The 18,789-nt window shown below is 41.8% G+C and overlaps 2 protein-coding genes across 4 annotated transcripts; one reads left to right on the top strand and one right to left on the bottom strand.

The window, feature by feature from the left end:
• The first annotated feature begins 662 nt into the window (after window positions 1–662).
• tecpr1a (tectonin beta-propeller repeat containing 1a) lies at window positions 663–16,565 on the top strand. 2 transcript variants are annotated; one of them, XM_044178803.1, is made up of 24 exons: window positions 663–820; window positions 2,378–2,617; window positions 3,211–3,393; window positions 3,500–3,622; window positions 3,878–3,997; window positions 4,493–4,667; window positions 4,757–4,857; window positions 5,243–5,344; window positions 5,469–5,617; window positions 6,373–6,980; window positions 7,566–7,711; window positions 7,885–8,040; window positions 8,311–8,460; window positions 9,040–9,197; window positions 9,365–9,595; window positions 10,152–10,248; window positions 10,430–10,509; window positions 10,643–10,699; window positions 12,113–12,287; window positions 12,670–12,805; window positions 12,982–13,074; window positions 13,212–13,318; window positions 13,765–13,884; window positions 14,237–16,565. In XM_044178803.1, exons 2-24 carry the CDS (start codon window positions 2,393–2,395, stop codon window positions 14,384–14,386), a joined length of 3,642 nt encoding a protein of 1,213 aa, XP_044034738.1. In that variant the 5' UTR covers window positions 663–820; window positions 2,378–2,392; the 3' UTR covers window positions 14,387–16,565. The 2 variants fall into 2 exon arrangements, with proteins under 2 accessions (XP_044034738.1, XP_044034737.1); XM_044178802.1 differs by having other exon boundaries at window positions 3,497–3,622.
• Window positions 16,533–18,789, bottom strand: bhlha15 (basic helix-loop-helix family, member a15). 2 transcript variants are annotated; one of them, XM_044178804.1, is made up of 2 exons: window positions 18,626–18,789; window positions 16,533–17,901 (listed from the first exon to the last, which is right to left on the bottom strand). In XM_044178804.1, exon 2 carries the CDS (start codon window positions 17,839–17,841, stop codon window positions 17,272–17,274), a length of 570 nt encoding a protein of 189 aa, XP_044034739.1. In that variant the 5' UTR covers window positions 17,842–17,901; window positions 18,626–18,789; the 3' UTR covers window positions 16,533–17,271. The 2 variants fall into 2 exon arrangements, with proteins under 2 accessions (XP_044034739.1, XP_044034740.1); XM_044178805.1 differs by lacking the exon at window positions 18,626–18,789 and adding an exon at window positions 18,169–18,597.

Genomic DNA, 18,789 nt, shown 5'->3' with positions numbered 1-18,789 from the left:
TGGAGTTAAATGTGACTGCTTCTGTCTGTCTGCTTTCAGAGTGTTAAATTATGGCACTCCCAACCTCCTGAAAGATTTTTCTTTAACCTCATAATATTTTGTGGGCATAAATTATTATCTTGTAAAACAAGATTAATTAATTTATTATTTTTCAGGGTCACAGAGCTCTATTGTTAGCTTTGTTGCAGGATAAGTTACAACTTTATCATTCTTATTGATGACCTCATGTAAACTCCTAATCAGCCATATGACTGAAAATACCTGTGTGGGTGCGCAAGGGTTTTGATCTCTAATAATGCATCATATTTTATGAGCTGATCATAACATTTTGTGTGTAAAATCAAAGTAACTGGTAACCATAGTCAGAATACAAGTACAATATTTCCATCTGAAATGTAGTGTAGTACAAGTATAAAGTACTGTAAATATGGAAATACTCAAGTAAAGTACAAGCACCTAAAAACTGCACTGAAGTACAGTGCTCGAGTAGTGTTACTTTCCACCACTGAATGAGTCTATTCGTACTTGGGGCCCTTGAAGTTTTAGAAGTCTTCCACCCTCACGTCTGAAATATGAGCCAGCAGCGCCCCCTGCTGGACGTTAAAGCTGCAAACATCTGCTGCCACGGAAACAGCCAATAGGAATGAAGAAACTGCAGCACTTCCTGTTTCACGTAGGAGAGAAGTTATGATGTGACTATCGGAGGTTACCTACTGGACACATAATGATTTAGACAGCTGTTCATTCATTTCTACTTAGTGAATGAACAGCGGTGACACCCCACCTGCGCCGTTTCACGGTTTAAGAGAGGAAACTCAAGGTTGGTGTGTTTGAACGCTGTTAATTTGCTATTTCTAGAGGGCTAAGCCTGTAAGCCTGCGCCAAAAGCAAGCTGAGTTAAGGGCTAAAGCTGGTTTTACTGTACAGCGTACGTTTAGAGCATTACAGCTTACATTTCTCTCTCACACACCTGCAGTATATTACCTATTAAGGCTAATTTGTAGCTCGTGTCGTTGGCACAATGCTAATATGCAGCTACATTGTTATACAGTAACAAACGTCACGTATAAACAAACATATTGCTGTTTATTTTACTGTAGCGTCGTTGTGTCGGTACTTTCAGTGTGTATGTAGGCCTAGGTGATATCTAATTTTTTATTATTATCATTGTCAACATGAGCTTAATATAGGTGACAGAGGATACGCCTTTTAGCAGCAGCATCCATGCTTACGCAATGTTGTGAAATGGAGACCACTTAGAGCAAGCTTTTAGCAACCCTTGCATTGTTTACTGTATTAACTGTCATTTCACATTTGTCATGAAGGCTTAAATGTTATGATGCCGTAGTAGAATATGGATCAGTAAAGTGGAGCAAAAGTGGTGTAAACAAACACAAACAACTAATGTGTACAGCTCTGCTTTAAGTGGGACTTTTAGCATTGATATAGAGGTAATGCTTTCATCCCTGTTTTGCTTACCCAAGTTATATGGGCACACACTCACATATACAATACACATATTGTGCTGTGTGTGTGTGTGTGTATATATATATGTGTGTGTGTATGAAGAGAACAGATGGAAATGATTACATTAACAATGGCTGGATTTCATTTAGCTGCTCTCAGGGTCCTGGTATTGTTCATGCTGGCTCACTGTCATGGCTCACTCGGACACTTGAATAGAACAGTGTCATCTTAATGTTATTAGTAACACCAGTGCTTTTCCTGCAATGATAAGTCAAAATGTCTGGTCAGAAAAAAACCTATTCTGACAACAGCTGGTCTTTGCACAGGGAAGAGGAAGCACAGATTTTGGTTTAGTGGCCCTCACACATGCATCCTTTGAGTGCATTAATGTCCTGGAGAGCTGCACTGTCTTATACCGTGAGATCTCCTGATGACCCCTGGGTTGCAGGGGTCATTCGTTTTTATGTGTTCTTTTCTCCTGTTTCTCCTGTGTTCATGTGTGTTTCTTTGTATGTTATTTTATTGCAGATGCTAATTTAATCCTTCCACTTAATTCTCTCCATCATAACATTTCAGCTTCTTATTTATCTCTCTGGCCTACTAAATCTATTTCTTTCTCTCTGTCAGCCTCTTTCCTTCTTAACCTTTCCAACGCTGCTGGATTCATTATAACAAATAATAACACGATTAAATGATTCACATGACATCCTGAATAATTTCATTTGACATACAGGAATGATGCAGCAATAAATAATGGTGTCTTAGTTGTGAATATTATCTCCAAAGACATACTGGAACTAACGGATACAGATGATATACCTGATATTGTCATTCACTGCGGAGAAAAACATTTTGTAACTTTAAAGCTACATTATCTACAGTCACCAACTCTCTTCCCCCTGTTCCCCAGGTTCCCTGTGCGACCATGCCCGTCTCCCAGCTATGGGCAGTGGATGTGTACGGGCGGGTCTACAGCCTGTCCACAGCGGGGCAGCAGTGGGAGCAGTGCCGTGATGCCCAGATGGAGTTCAAGCGGGTGACGGCAGCTCAGCAGTGCTGCTGGGGCATCGCCTGTGACAACAACATCTATGTGAATGTCCACGCTTCTGACCTGCCAGTCCGCTACCAGGAGGAGACCTACGAGAATCAAGTGGGTCTCGTCCACCAATTATGGTGTCATTGTTTGCACAGAGTTTGCTTCTGGGAGAAAAAAAATTAGTTATTGTTATTTGAGTCAAGGTTAAAAATACAGAAAGAAAGGAAGCCATGCTATTTTTCCTTTCACTAAACAAGTGAATAAGGAGTTCCCCTTGTACTGTGTGATTGAGTGACTGAAAGAGCAAGTGCTACATCCTCATACAGCAGTGTCGCACTTCCTCTGTTGCTAACTCCAGTCAGCTGTCAGCTGTGTGTGTAACAAGCACATTAGAAGCACGTTGAACCAGTTTTTAAGCAAAATACCAGATACAGTGAAAGTAATACTGTATGTGGAACTCAAATGGCAGAAAAAAATACCTATTAGATTCATGCTTCCTGTGAATGATTGCAAACTTTTTGGACCATCAGGTTGTTGTCACACAGCTGTGTCAGGTTATGTGCATTAGGTCAATACTCTGTAGTGGCTGTTCTTGTGACTTCCTCTCCAGTGTTCATCTCAACAAAAGTGTTCTTTGCCACTAGAGCACCTTGTTTTTACCCTGTGTGTGCTTTAACATGCCGTCACTGTCTCTGTCTTTCTGTCAGCGATGGAATCCTGTTGATGGTTTCTCTGAGCGTTTGTTGCCAAGCGACCGCTGGCAGTGGAGTGATGTCACGGGTCTGCAACACCAACCTCTGGACAATTACCGGATTCCCTCAAGCAGCTGGGAGTGGGAGGGCGACTGGTACGTGGATGAAAACTGTGAGGGAGAGCCCACAGAGAAAGGGGTGAGTGTTAAATTATTGTTTAGCTTGCATCTCCCTAGTTCAGCATCAGTGTCTGTCTTTTCTATTCCTGCCTTGTGTTAAATGATTGAGGTGTTTGTATCAGCAGGGATGGACCTACGCCATTGACTTTCCCGCCACCTACACCAAAGATAAGAAGTGGAACTCCTGTGTCCGTCGCAGGCGATGGTTCCGCTACAGGAGGTACAAAGCCATGGACACCTGGGCTAAGGTGGGTGTTACACACTGTGTGTGTTTGTGTGGTGCAGCTTGCAAAATAGTGTACTGCCTCCGTTATCATTGGAAGCCGTCATATATGGCGTAGACGCTGCTACTTATACCCCTGAGAACTGCTGTATGTTTTGTATTGTGAAGACCTATGCCACTGGTCCATGATCTTGTGAGTGTACTCTTCTCTTCTATGTGGACATAAATAAATTGTTAAAATGTGTGTGTAAAGCTTTCAGTTTTTTGTGTGTGCTGAAAGATCCCCCCACAGCAGATGACTCTGCCAGATCCCTTCAGCGACATCAGCTGTGGAGGTTGGGAGATCAGTGAGGAGCCCAGAGGCCGGCTGTCACTGTGGGCTGTGTCCCTGCAGGGCAAGGTACAGCTCACACACACACACACGCAACACACACCTTAGACTTATGTATCCATGGCAATGTACTTCAAATCTTGATTAGTTTGTAATTTGCACAAAATAAGTCAGTGACAGTGTGGGAAAACAGCATTTTACTTTTCTCTCATGCATTTTGCGACACATTTTCTGGTATTTGTATACTAAACCTTTGCTGTCATGCAGCACATAAAACCTGTCATGCTTTGTAAAATAGAACCTTTATTAACTGTATCTAATGTCATTCATTTGTCTAATGGATTTGAAGATTTTGTGTTATATACACACTTATACTCATTCTTAGGATGTGTTTGTGTTTTATTTTTTGACCTTGTTATTGCCCATAGCCAGATCACACACACAGTCTTGTCACATCAGATAAACAACTGTATTTGCATTTCTTGATGCAAATAGTTTTTTTTTACTCACTTACTGTTCTGCTATCACTCTTGATTATCTAACCCTCCTTTTCTCTCCACCCAGGTGTGGTTCAGAGAGGGAATCTATCACCACAATCCCGAGGGCTCTTTGTGGGAGGAGGTGCCTCTCCCCGGGGAGGTGGTCCAGATCAGCTGTGGCCCGCGGGATCTGGTCTGGGCAGTGCTGTGGGAGGGGCAGCTCATTGTCAGGGAGGGCATCGGCCGAGACTGCCCCAAAGGTATGCCGGCTCACTGGTGGGAGGAGGATGTGGTTTGTGTGTGATCGTGTTTATTGTCTGTATTGAGAACAATATTTTCTGCATGTCAGGTACCTCCTGGGCGGTGGTGGACTCTCCCAGTCCTGATGTGGGAGCCACACATGTAGCCGTGGGACTCAACGTTGTTTGGGCTTTGACCAAGGACAACAAAGTAAGAAAATTCTTAAAGATGCACTACATGATTGGAATACTACTGAAAACATGTAAAATATATATATACACGATTTATTTTTATTACCATTATCCAATATCTTCCTTAATTGTTAATTACATATTGTTTTACATTCCTATATTTACCTTTACATAACTGTGTGTATATATAGATTCACAATAGTTATTCCCAATTCTTATCTATTACTACTAAAGCTAAAAGTTTTTTACCTATACAATATGCCAATGTAACAGGAAAACTGCACTAGCAAAGAGGAACGGAATACTCTGGGAAACTAAGCCTAAACTGGTCATTAACCTTAGTATATAAACAGATGTGTGTTATGCTATAGAACAGTTTTCTCCCCACTCTCCTGCTTTTCCAGGTGTGGTTCAGACGCGGTGTGAACTCCCACAACCCCTGTGGCTCCGGCTGGATCAACATGGTGGGAGAAATGATCATGATCAACGTAGGACTCAATGACCAGGTGAATTACAGCCACATTACATCACATCTTGCGTAAAACTGTTAGGAAGTAACATATCAAGTACCTTCCTCTCTGCTGGTTACTTTAGCATTAGCTTTAGTCAACCTGTTGCTGTTGTGTGTAGGTGTTCGCTATCAGCTGTGGGGATCGGGCGGTGTACTTTCGACAAGGTGTGACCTCTAGTGAATTGAGTGGGAAAACCTGGAAGGCCATCAGTGTCCCCCGGGACGGAGACCGATCCCACTCCAGTGCCAGCACAAACAGCCTGCAGAGGTGGAGAGGCCTCAGTGGACACACTTACACTTAGACAAACACATGGATAGAGACAGATTTCAGTCAACATTTTAGGGAGTATTAACAATATAATATCATGACATGATTTAGATTCTTTTGCAAACTGTTTTGCAAACAGTCTTAACTTGATGTAATTAGGGTTCCATAATCACATAAAGCTGCTATAGTAGTGTAAGATGATATTTATTTTTCATAACCTTTGAAATGAAGACATTTCATCTGAAGAGAGGGAATTATGTAAGATGAAATTTATTTTTGTGAAGATGTATTTTGTAGATTACCTTATTTTTCTCAGGTTTATTAAGAGAATTTGGATAATTTAATTAATGGTAACTACATATACTCTGTATGTTCCTTAAGTTAGATCAGAAACTACATAATACGGTGCACCTTACCTGTAAGGCTAGTGATGGTTAATTTTGGCGGAGTGATATGATGTAAAACTGTGAAGTGATGTATCAAGTTTGTTGTTAGTGTTCAGTTGTGCTACTGTTGAAACAAACATTAGTGGACCAAGTTACACAAATGAAGCTGTCCAGTGCTCTTGCTTTACCCACATCCCGAAAGTAGTCAGTTCAGTTACTATCAAGTGTATAGTTAACGCTAATAGAGTAACTAGCGTTACAGTAGATTACAGACGTACATACAGTACAGGCCATCATGTGCAATATTAAAATGTTTGCTGGGAAATTAATAAATTCATTCAGTTCTCTTTCTCTCCTTCCATTTCACAGTGCTGGATGCTTCTTCTGTGGTGAGGTGCGTGCTCAGTCAGTAGTGAGTGATGTGGAATCAGACACAGAGAAAGGATCTACAGATGGAGCCAGCTGCCTCGTCACCTCCACCTCCCCAGAGTCTTTTGTTGATGCCCCCACAGACCACTCTGACCAACCTATTGAGACCCCCAAACCCTGCATTCCCAAAGTCACCAGCGATAGCTTCATCTCTGAACTCGTCTCTGACCGAGAACCAGTAAAGACATCAACAGAAGGTGGATCTGCCGGTCCAGCTGTTCTGGAGGAGGAGACCATCCCCGAAGAAGGAGAGGTCAAAGCTCCCTGTGCTGGTGTAGCTATTTCCCCCAGCCAGTCTGGAGGTCCTCTTGACCCCCAGTGGAGTAACGTGGATCTGGAGGAGGCCCAGGGCCAGCAGGCCCAGACAGGAGCATTACTGGACACAGCTGACACCTGCAGCTTGTCATCAGTGGCCACATACACTCTGGCCATGGAGGACCCGTATGAAGCAGATGAGCACCCAATGTGGGCGTGGGTCAGTGGAGGAGGCTGCTCTGTGGACAGTCACTCCCAACTCAACTGGTTCAGCTGCTCTTTGAACACTTCATGTGAGTTAAACTAGATAGCTGTCTGGTAATTGATTGAGCTGTTAGACTCATCAGACTACTTTTTTTTTTAGCTTAAAGGTCCAGTGTATAACTTTTAGGAGGAGCTATTGGCAGAAATGGAATATAATATTTATAAGCATGTCATTAGTGTGTAATCACCTGAAAATAAGAACTGTTGTGTTTTCATTACCTTAGAATAAGCCCTTTATATCTACAGGGAGAGGGTCCCCTTCCACAGAGGCTGCCATGTTTCTACAGTAGCCCAGAATGGACAAACCAAACACTGGCTCTAGATAGGGCCTTTCGTGCCTTCTGTGTTTTTCATGAGTTTCGCGGCCACAGTTGTTTCTCCTATATGCTTGGAGGGGGGGGCTTCAAAGAATTTAGGCCATTCTGGAGATAAAAGAGAGCTCTAACTAGACACAAACTATGTTGATAGTGGTGTAACATAATTATTCAATGACATCTGAGTACCAGAACACATAATAGAGTGAATATTCATGTGACATCTTAGCTCCAAAGTCAAGGCTAGCATGATTCCGTTTCTTTTATCAGTTATTGATTTTTCCTTTATGTCCTTCCCAGCTTTGGTGCAGTCAGTCCAGTCCATGAGTCTGTCTGTCACCGCAGCTCAGACGGCAGCCTGGCGGAAACAAATCTTTGAGCAACTCAGTGAGAGGACCAAAAGAGAGATGGATCATTTCAGACATTATGAACAAGCCATAGAACAGGTAAATACAGTATAGGAAAACAGCAGGAGCATTTATACTTGATCTTCAGGATATTTGTTCTTTTCTACTTATTTCTGTCTCTGTCTTTGTGTGTGTTTTTTACGTCTTTCCTCCCTCTTTTATTTATCATTAATTCATTCACTCGTCTGCCTGAACACTTATCTACAATGCAGTCTGTGTGGGTGAAGAAGGGAACCATGCAGTGGTGGAGAGACTGGAAGCCACATAAGTGGATAGATGTTCATTTTGCCCTGGAGCAGTTCTCAGGACCAGAGGGCAACAAGGATGGCATCCTTTTCGTCTATTACAACTTTTATGAAGAGAAGAAGGTGAGGAAGAAGTGTGTATGTTTCATATGCCTTTTTGAGGGAAATAGTTGTTGTGATAAATCAGTGTCAAGGTCAGATTGCCACAATGCTTGCACCTGTTAACACAATTGACACATCTAGCAATGGAATGAGCCATACAAATTAATCTGTACTGCTGTTCCTCTCTTGCACTCACTACTGCTTTTCTCTTCTTCTTTCTTCCTCTATTTACTTTTTTAACTTTCTATCTCCTTTTTCCTCCTCATCCCTCTCTGCTGTCACTCTCTCCAGTACCTGCATGCCTTCGTCAACGAGGTCACCATCCTGGTTCCTGTGCTAAATGACTCCAAACACACTTTTGCCATCTACACTCCTGAGCGGACCAAACAGAGGTGGCCAATCAGATTGGCAGCAGCCACAGAGCTAGAGATGCGTGACTGGGTTTGTATGGATACTACACAGCATTTTTACAGAAAAACCTTATTATTTCCATATTGCTTTTTATCTCATCTGACGTGAAACACTGTAGCCCATCTCTTGCTGTCATATGTCAAGATGTGTATTATACAAAAATAAAACATTTCTGTGATTTCACAGTCTGTATTTGCACTAAAAAATTATTCATTATAAGGCAGTGTTTCAGTCAAGGAGCTTCACCAGGCATTAGTGAGGCATAAAACATTTGATGATCAATGCCTCATAATAAATTTGTGTGTTCATGTGCAAAGGCAGACAATTTTTTATTTGCTTTCATGGACTGCATAGATTTCGCCCTGGGGGAAAAAAAGGTTTTAGAACCAACTGGGACTATCTGAAGACATCTCTAATGTATTGAAATAACACTAGATTTACATATGTAACCAATCTTCTAGGTGTTCTAAATGCCCAAATGATATGCACACATATTTCTACCATTTCCTTTTTATTGCCTTCTTTCTGTCTCTTCTAATCACTTCTCATTTGTCTCTTCCTCCCTTTCTGACCCAATCTGTCTGCCTTCACCTCTCTCCTGGTCTCTAGCTGGCATTGTTGAGTGTGTCGTGCTGCGACTCCAGGGGGATCCATGGTCCTCCCTCCCAACAGGCCATCTGGTCCATCACCTGTAAAGGAGACATATTTGTCAGTGAGCCCTCTCCTGGTCTGGAGGCCATGCCTTACCCCACACCCTGTGACCAGATGTAAGACTAACCATCACTCGCGTGCAGGAGAAAAAATATCATGTTAAACTTCTGATAGATAAGGATATAAATAATTGTTAAGAATTTTTCTTTTCTAATATTTGCCACTGTTTTTTTTTTTTCATAAATCACTCAGCCTTTATGAAGCATTTATTTCCTTTTCGCAGGTTCTGGCAGCAGGTTGGAGGTCACCTACGTGTGGTGGAGTGCAACAGTGTTGGCATAGTGTGGGGGATTGGCTACGACCACACTGCCTGGGTCTACACCGGGGGCTATGGAGGAGGTTTCTTCCAGGGACTGGCCAGCAGCACAGACAACATTTACACACAGACGGATGTCAAGAGTGTCTACATCTACGAGAACCAGAGGTGGAACCCTGTCACCGGCTACACCAACAGGTAGAGTGAACTCGCTCCAGGCAATGCTGACGCTCATGTTAAAGAGGGGAGTTTGTACTTTCACAGCCTGCATCTATGAAATACATCTGCCTAGTTTTTGTCAGTAGAATCTGTTGCTGAACTATTTGATTTCTTTGGTAGCATAATTGCATTGTCTCCAGCACAGAAATGTCCAGGCTAATATGGCTGGATGTATGATATGTTGAGTGTCTACAGACACCGGGGAGTCTTGAAATTGGATTTTCACATTTAAGAACTGTGGTGAAATTGCAGTGACTACGCATTTCCGTTTTTACTGTTTACACTTAACATCTCATGAAAATAAAAATGTGACAAATACTGTAAAAAAAAAAAAAAAGCCACTCTCTAAGTCTACCTGTCACTGCAGTTTGATGAAACTGTGTTATCACATTTCATTTTTTTCTCTTAACATCTAAACCTTTACTATAACACTATAATGTGACAAATAAATCCAAACATTACTCACAACTGAAGTACATGTTTTTGATTTTGAAGTCACTCATAACTCATTTAAAGTGTGTTTGGTTTATTTTAGAGGGCTACCTACAGACCGCTACATGTGGAGTGATGCATCAGGACTACATGAGTGCACAAAAACAAATATGAAACCTGCCTCCCCTCAGTGGACATGGGTAAGTACGGCTACATACACAGACACTAGGAAATTCCCTGTGGTGATTTGAAACCAGTCCTGTGGTGCACAGATTAACCGGAAACTATAAATATTTGGTCTTGATTTATCACAGACAAGGTGTGTAGCCAAACATACAGATGTGTTGACAGATTTTCACTTCCCATGTTTGCCCTTTTCAGGTGTCTGATTGGGCTATTGACTACAGTGTCTCTGGGGGGACAGACAGAGAAGGCTGGCAATATGCAGCTGATTTTCCAGCGTAGGTTTCATTTTCCATTCCTCCAACTCACCTGCTGTGTCCCTTGGTTCAAACTATACTGCCCTCATAGTTATGACCTTTGTTTATTTATTTTTTCCTGTAATTCTTCCTTCTTCCCCATCTCTCCATGCAGGTCATATCATGGCTATAAAACGATGAAGGACTTTGTGCGTCGCAGGCGATGGGCCAGGTACTATAAAAAGCAACACTGGCATATTATTCTCTCCAGTATATTTGTTCAGCAGGTACACAGAGTGAACTTGACATTTGCAGTTTTTGTTTGTGTGTTTGTGTAGGTTTTTTAAAAAGTCAACACAGACTTAGCAGAGGAGACAGAGCAGAGACTCAGAATAAAGAGTTCTGACAGGAGTTGATCTTTAGTCAGTGTGGGAAAATATATTTTAGGATTAAACAGTAGGCAATAATTAGCTAAATGTATTAACATGCTAATCACAAAGTTTTTTACTATAGATCTTTAAATAGTTTTGAATATGTGACTGGTATATATTGTGGTGTTGAAAACAGAAGAATGAACATCTTCTACAATCACTGATCTTTTCAAGCCTCACAAATTGTGGATAGTACTTGGTGTTGTATTAGATTGTATCATAATGTACAGATGTGGTTTTCAATTCAGGTACAGGTGACCATAGCCCTGGAACATGAGTATTTAGTCATGTTGGCTTCTTAACAGTGGATTTTCTGGCAGATTGGCTGGTTAATTTTAGATGCAGATCTGGGGCCCATTCTTCATACATGGATAACTTATTATTAAGTGATTTGACATAAGTCTGGATTTATTAGCTTATTGAAAGTTAGCTGGATCATGACCAAGATGTTTTATGGTGAAACCCACACGTGAACTAATTTTCAGATACAACTGGCTCGCCTTCTTAGATTTATATTGAAAGAGTGTTGATATAATTCTGCAGGTTATCAGGAAATCACTATGATCTGCTGGTGTAAAATTTTCATAATGAACAGTTACCTGACTTAACAGTAAAATATAAAACAAAATAAAAGTTTGTACACTAGAACCTAGCCAAATGTAGTTTGAGAAACCAGAACATATGGCATTTCATTTGACACTAAAATGGGAATTTGTCTTTTGAACACTAAAACTTTAAATTAAATGATTAACTGCAGAACTCACTTTGCACACTGACATTTCTCTTGCACATCCATCAGGAACCCCCACCAATCATGCACCCAACATCAATCGTAGTCTGACCACATTCACTGGGAATATCTAATATTTAACAGTGATGAAAGTGTGGAAACATTGTGGAGCATAATGTAGAACAAAATGTCCATGAATCTTGCCCCAGTACATTCTGGGAGGGTTCCCAAAACATCTACCTCTTGTAACTACAATCACATGATCAGCACTCACCATGATCACCAATCATATGAATGGTGATCATGGTTTCAAGTCTCTGGATGAGAATAAACAGGATTATTTTAGCCTGATATAAGCATGTTAGCCTGAGTTAGAAGAACTGGGCCCTAGTTTTTTGCCACACCTCATACTCCAGCAGCATCTTTAGCTGCAGATATTGCAATGACGGGCACCTGTGAGCATTGTGTTTTTCCTCCTGCACAGGAAGTGTAAATTGACCACCACAGGACCCTGGCAAGAAATTCCGCCTATACCACTGAGTGATGTGACCATCTTGCCATGCGCGGCTGAGAGCAGCGTGGATGTGGTTCCTCTGTGGGCGATCAGCAACAAGGGAGACGTCCTCTGCCGACTAGGAGTCACCGCTCTGACACCTACTGTGAGTCACGTTTACTGTACGCATGCAGGTACCCCATGAACAGGATAACCACCATTTTGTGAGTCACCCATAAACATTCACAGCCATTTTCCTATTCTCATGGCAACTGTGCAGAACAGTACCACATTGTCCTTCCTGGCTTTGGACAGCGTGTGGAATTATTTCCTTATCTTTAGCCCTCATGGAGGCTTTTCTGACACAGTTATCATTCATGACTTTGAATCAAGAGTGCAGGAGGACATCAATTAGACATGTCTAATTCCTGTTGATAAGTAGCTAAACATGGACAAGGCAAAGATGTTTTCAGTGTAGCTGCACCAAAAAACAATTTAAAAAGTACTTGGGAGGTACTTGTTCTAACATCCTCTTGTTGGTCACTCAGGGATCCTCGTGGCTCCACGTGGGAACTGACCAGCCTTTCAAGTCCATCTCCATCGGGGCTGCTAGCCAGGTTTGGGCCATCGCCAGGGACGGTTCTGCCTTCTACAGGGGATCTGTCTCTACACAGAGCCCAGCAGGTCAGTGGGACAAACCGTGATATTCTGCGTGGAAGAATGGAGAATATCATTCATGCCACAGTCACATTTGAATACTTAAAAATGAGTAGAGATCAGGAAACAAAACTTGTCAGCCTCTGATGCTGCAAACTATTATGATTATCACTTATACATTATGTGTGTGTCTCCCTCTGCAGGAGACTGTTGGTATCACATCCCCTCCCCATCCAAACAGAAGCTGAAGCAGGTGTCTGTTGGGAGGACATCAGTCTACACAGTAGATGAAAATAGTAAAGCGATTGCATTTGTATTTACAGCTTACATTTATACAAACATTAATTTTAATAAACAGATACCTGATATATCTGATGTTTATGTTTCTTGACATATTTTGATCATGTGTCTGATGTGGCTACTTCCTGTCCAGGTAACCTGTGGTACCGGCAGGGTGTGACCCCCAGCTACCCTCAGGGCTCCTCCTGGGAACACATCTCTAATAATGTACGCAAGGTCTCCGTAGGGCCTCTGGACCAGGTCAGTACCAGGATGTCATTACAGCAATATTGAACTTTTTTCACTCTTGGTCACCTTTTGTTACTGTCTACGTTGAAGTAAAAGATAGATGTGGATGATATAGCCATCATATTGGGTATATCAGCAGTTCTGAGCCTTTTTTTGTGTGTGATGTCACTTTTGTCGATTTGATATTCTATGTGGTACGAATTGTGGTCATTTTTGGGTACTGAAGTTCAGACTTGACAGTTGTGTTTTTATTATTCGGAGCTTCTAATGTGAAAGTATGCGACTTTAGCGAATGATCAGAATATATTTCTCAAAATTAATATATTTCGAAATGTATGTATCATCATATGAATCCACCAAAATCGTCACAAGAAATACCATTTTGAGGTTATAAACTTGCATGATGTTGGGTGGGTGATGATGTTGGGTGGGTGATTTTTGTTGTTGTGGGGGTATAGGTGTGGATCATAGCGGACAAGGTGCAGGGCAGCCACAGTCTGAGCTGTGGAACAGTGTGTCATCGACTCGGAGTCCAACCTATGGAGCCTAAAGGACAGTCGTGGGACTACGGCATTGGGGTAAGGCACCAAAGAAACTATCTGTCAAGACTGTTATACAGTGTTCACAGTCTGCATGTCTTGAAAAGCCTTAAAAAGCATTGACTTCAGTTTCCTCAAAATAAGACCTTAGAAGGTATTAAAAAGTATTTTAATTTGCTTGCAAAAGTCTTAAATATTTTATTTTGCCTGATGTAGGCAGTAATGTTAGTTATACAATGTTTTTGAATCAGATTGCGGGCTGTCAGGAGATGTTAAGTGGGATAGTTTTGATGGTGGATTGTCCTGCAGGAGGCTTTTCAATCCTATTTTGTGCTTAAAGCCAGATAGTAAATAGGTTTACTTGCTACAAACATAAGTGCCTGTCTTTTAGGGTGGATGGGACCACATCACAGTGAGAGGGAACTCCATGGAGCCACCCCGCATCTGTCTTCCCTCTCTAACAGACCGGTCCACCCCAGCCCCTCGGAGCCCCCTCCCTGTCAGGAACACAGAGGTCAACGGCGATGCTGTGGGATGCTAGACACAGACATAAACATACAAATAAAGGCGCACACATACATAGCCATCCTAAACCATATTTCCTTTGTAGTAATTTTTTGTTTAAAAGCACTTCCACTTTTCACATTGGAGGAGCAGAAATGATAATTCAACTCAAGACTCTAGAGGACAGCCTTTAGTCTTCACATCACTGCTGTCAGTGAAACAGAAAGTTGTGACTTTTGGACATTCAGAACAATCTTAAATGCTGAGCTGAACCTGTCTCCTTCTGTCTGAAGATAACCTCTAGTCTTTTGATCTGAATGTTGTTCATATTACCAAGCATTCATCTCCTCAGTACCGGTATTTCTGTCTCGTTCTTTTGCCATTGTTGTTTGTCTTTGTCACTGACATTGAACTTGATGGTCTTAATGCATTTTGTTTTATTTATTCATCAAGATTTGATGTTTCTGTTGGTACCATATCTAAGGTGAAGATGGAAGGGTGATGTTTTTTAAAATATATTTTATGAGTTTTTTTAAAAAGGGAAAAAAATAGTGTACTTTAGTCTGTTAACACAACAGAGTGAAGCCTAATTACTCTGGAAACAGCTCCTTCTATTGTCTGCTGATCTGACACACTGCTGTAAAATGTTATACCACAGACTGCAGAAAAACATGGATGCAGCATCTGTGTATCCCCTGTTGGTTTCTAATTTCGTAGGTTCCTGAAAGGACTTCTTGAAGCCTAAATTTGGGTTTATTGTGTGCAACAATCCTGCCAATTGTTTGGAGCCAGAAAATCCAATTTAGGGTAATGTGGTGAAACCTGTGTGAGAAGCAACCCAAGTGTGATAGGCTGTAAATCAAATCAAGGCATGCACCCCAAAACATACTTGGAGCACCTTGGTAGCTGAATGGTTGCAACAGTATATATGTGTGTGTGTGTGTGTGTGTGTGTGTGTGTGTGTGTGTGTGTGTGTGTGTGTGTGTGTGTGTGTGTGTTTATTTATATATATATATATATATCATACTTGTCTGTAAGCCTTCTGTTTTAAAGGTCCAGTATGCAACATTTAAGAGGAGGTATTAGCAGAAATGGAATACAATATTCATAAGTATGTTTTCATTAGTGTTTAATCACCTGAAAATGAGAATCGTGTTTTCATTAGCCCAGTAGCCCAGAATGGACAAACCAACCACTAGCTCTTGATAGGGCCTTTCGCGAGTTTCACGGCCAACATAGTTTTTCCTATACGCTTGGAAGGGGAGGGTGAGGCGAGCGGTATTCAAATGGTTGCAAACTGCAATTTCACTGCTAGATGCCACTAAATCCTATATACTGGACCTGTAATGGTACAACTAAGACTCGAACTTAAAATATAAAAATCACTTCACTTTATTTCACTTTATTTCAGGTTATTTGGAGGTTTTCCCGCTGACTTCAGTACAGTTGGTGTGGGATTTCTTTATTTATTTTTTATTTTATTTTTTTGAGCCAGCTTGTAGCAAATGCTCTGGCTTAATTTACCTGTGGTGGTTGTTGCTTGCCTTGTACAAACAGTTGAGCGATGTTTTATAAAGATTTTAATGTTGTTTTGTTATTGTCATGGAGTATCTGCAATGGTTAGTGTTGTAAATAAGGGACAAGTGTGGATTACTTGTAAAAGTCTTGTGGTTGAAATGCTAAAACTGGACCTTCCTCTTTCTCAGGAGAACATTTGCATTTGCATGACATCTACTTCCTTTGGACTGATGGTTGTAGAATGAAATGAAAATGTTAAAAAAAAAACACTATATTTTTGTTAGAAATCTATAAGATTATTATAGTATAAGTATTATACAGTAATTATAGTGGTAATATATTAAGGTGGAGTAGTGTTTGTACATTTGACAAAGATCAATTAATTCAAAATACAGTTTTCCATTAATAAATATTCATAAACCACACATGGATTAATTACATCTGTTCAGGCATTAATTTATGTTAACAGCTGCCTAAATTCCCCCATATCATAATGTACTGTCTGAATATGATGCAACATTTGTAAATGTTGAAAGTGTACAGAGATCTGTCTGTATTATCTGTGAATAACATACTATGTTACTGTAGTGTGCAACACATCAGTGCTGTTGACATTGTGGAGTACATTTCTCAAGTGTTGTGCATGGTCAAAATAACAGTCCTTGTCAATAAATAAATGTTTATTGATACTCCTCAAATAGTTTCTCTTCTCCTGATCTTTTTAACTACAGTGTCCTGCCTCGAGGCACAAAAGTCAAATAACAGACACTTTAAACATCATCTGGGCCTTCCAGCTATGGGTGCACAACCTGTAAGAAGACAAGTAAATCGTGTTCTCAAATTGTTGTAGATTGTCCTCATGAGCAAACACACTTTCTAGCTTCGACATGTCAATATTTAGGCCTGCCTTTCTTCTCTTCCTAGATGTGACAGTTATGACTACAGGCTACGCTCAGCAGGTTTCTCAACAGAAAAACAAGAAGATCACAAGATAACACAAAAGAGAACAAGTTCCTGCTCTGGCTCAAACCATAGAAGATGACAAATAATTCCTTTTTCAGCACAACAACAAATGAGTCTTTTCACTCTTCATAACCACGATCCATCTCGTTTTCACTGTCCAGTCTGCAGTCTTTGTGTCTGCAAATGCTCCTCATATCATTCCATATTTTGCATGATGGCATGTTCTAGAGAGCTCACCTCTTGCTATGGTCAAGCATGGGTTTACGGTCAGAGGACTATGATCTGGACCCAGTTCCAACAGAGAACACCACTTCTGACCAGATCCCAGAGCAGTGCGCCTGTAAGAACTGGAGATTGTTTGAGATTTGGCCCTAAAAGTCTACACCTCTTTCTGCCTTAGAGACAGCCTCTCCTTGTCTCCATACCACCTTGCAACCACTGTTAGCTGCGCTGGCTGAAGCTGTGCACGTGGGTGAGGTACTGGGTGAGATCGTCCTCCCCCTCCTCCTCCAGGTGCTGTTGGTAGCACTGGAGCAGCTTGGCAGCGCTGGCCTCTGAAGGGACCCCACCAGCAGGCAGGCAGGCCCCTGACATGTCCAGGATGATGCTGGTTAAGGATTTGATGTAATTCTTTGCCAGGGTCAGTGTCTCGATCTTGGACAGCTTCTTGTCAGTGTTGATGTGGGGGATGGCCTCGCGCAATGCTTGGAAGGCGTTGTTGAGTTTGTGCATGCGCTGGCGTTCCCGCTCATTGCTCTCTAGTCGCCGGACGCTGCGTTCCTTGTTGCTGGAGCCGCGTTGCCTGCGCCTCCGGCCTCCACCCACTCCTCCTTGACGCTTTCCGTTCCCGCCCCTCAGCGACCCCCTCCAGGAGCCACCGATCCGGACTGAGGCCTCTGAGCCTTCCTGCTCACTGGAGCCTGGTTCTGGTTCCGTGTCCGGTTCTAGTTCTGGCTCGGGGTCAGACCAGGTCGTCCTAGATGATTTCACAGCCTTCCTTTTGGACTTCATCCTGCTGCCTCTTTCACCTGCCCTCTCTCTGACAGTGTAGATCTCACAGCTTCAACAGGCCTGGAAGAAAAGACGGGGATGTTAGAGAAAGGAAGAAAAAGCTGAACTTTTCTGAAATATAGAAAGTATTTTTATACAGTCTTCTCCCAGTCAGCCAGTAATACCAAATTAGCTACTGAATAATTCCCTCCAATTCAAACAGCCTTGCATCCTGTTGTATCTAATCAGCCTGTTGCAGTGTGAAAACTCCATGATGTTGTTCTGTTAATCTACGCCTCTTTTATCTCCACAGCCCTGCGATAATGCCAATTTCAAGGTTACACTCACAAAAACACGGAGACCAGCCAGCAGCACTCTGCTAATTCACCTCCAGTGCTCTTTAGCTTAATTTCTATCAGTAGATGTTTAGCTTCAAATGCTTTATGGATGAATGAACTTCCTGAAGTCAGTCATTATGCTGAAAAGTGCTGTAGCTTTAGTTGTGAATTTACCACAGTGGGTTCAAAAGCAAAGGAAATGTCTTTAAACCACGAATGTGCCAGTGCGGAAACTTATAAGATAAAGCTGTTTTACATAAGTTAGAGACATATAGACTCCAGGGTATTTCTCCATCACCGTCCCTTCCCTCTTTATTTCCCTAACCCAAGTTTAATCACCCCAACGGCAGTGTTGCGGCTGATATGAGATAAACTAAAGTCAGCTTCATTCACTGTAGCAGGCTAAATGATACACTGTGCCTATGAAAGTCAATGAAACAGGACGACATGATTATAAAAAGCCTTACCTTGGAGCTTTAAACTAATTTTCCTCCTCCTGAGTGTTTACAGAAAACTCGTCACCATGCAGCCGGTCATTCAAAGCAAAGAGCAGCGCAGCGTCGCCGTGCAGCCGACACACACGCACACACACACACACGCAGAAAACTGTCACATGTGAGCTACCTGTAGC

Source organism: Siniperca chuatsi, linkage group LG20 (genome assembly GCF_020085105.1).
Source record: "Siniperca chuatsi isolate FFG_IHB_CAS linkage group LG20, ASM2008510v1, whole genome shotgun sequence".
NCBI lineage: Eukaryota > Metazoa > Chordata > Actinopteri > Centrarchiformes > Sinipercidae > Siniperca > Siniperca chuatsi.
The sequence above is the reverse complement of the archived record's forward strand: the minus strand, read 5'-3'. Positions and strand labels throughout refer to the sequence as shown.

What these genes read in the sequence shown, in the direction of transcription:
- tecpr1a (XM_044178802.1), top strand. Translation starts at nt 2,393, where the DNA reads ATGCCCGTCTCCCAGCTATGGGCAGTGGATGTGTACGGGCGGGTCTAC. An exon ending in CCCACACCCTGTGACCAGAT is followed by an intron (nt 9,198 to 9,364) that starts GTAAGACTAACC and finishes TCCTTTTCGCAG; the next exon opens with GTTCTGGCAGCAGGTTGGAG. An exon ending in CCGTAGGGCCTCTGGACCAG is followed by an intron (nt 13,319 to 13,764) that starts GTCAGTACCAGG and finishes GTGGGGGTATAG; the next exon opens with GTGTGGATCATAGCGGACAA.
- bhlha15 (XM_044178804.1), bottom strand. Translation starts at nt 17,841, where the DNA reads ATGAAGTCCAAAAGGAAGGCTGTGAAATCATCTAGGACGACCTGGTCT.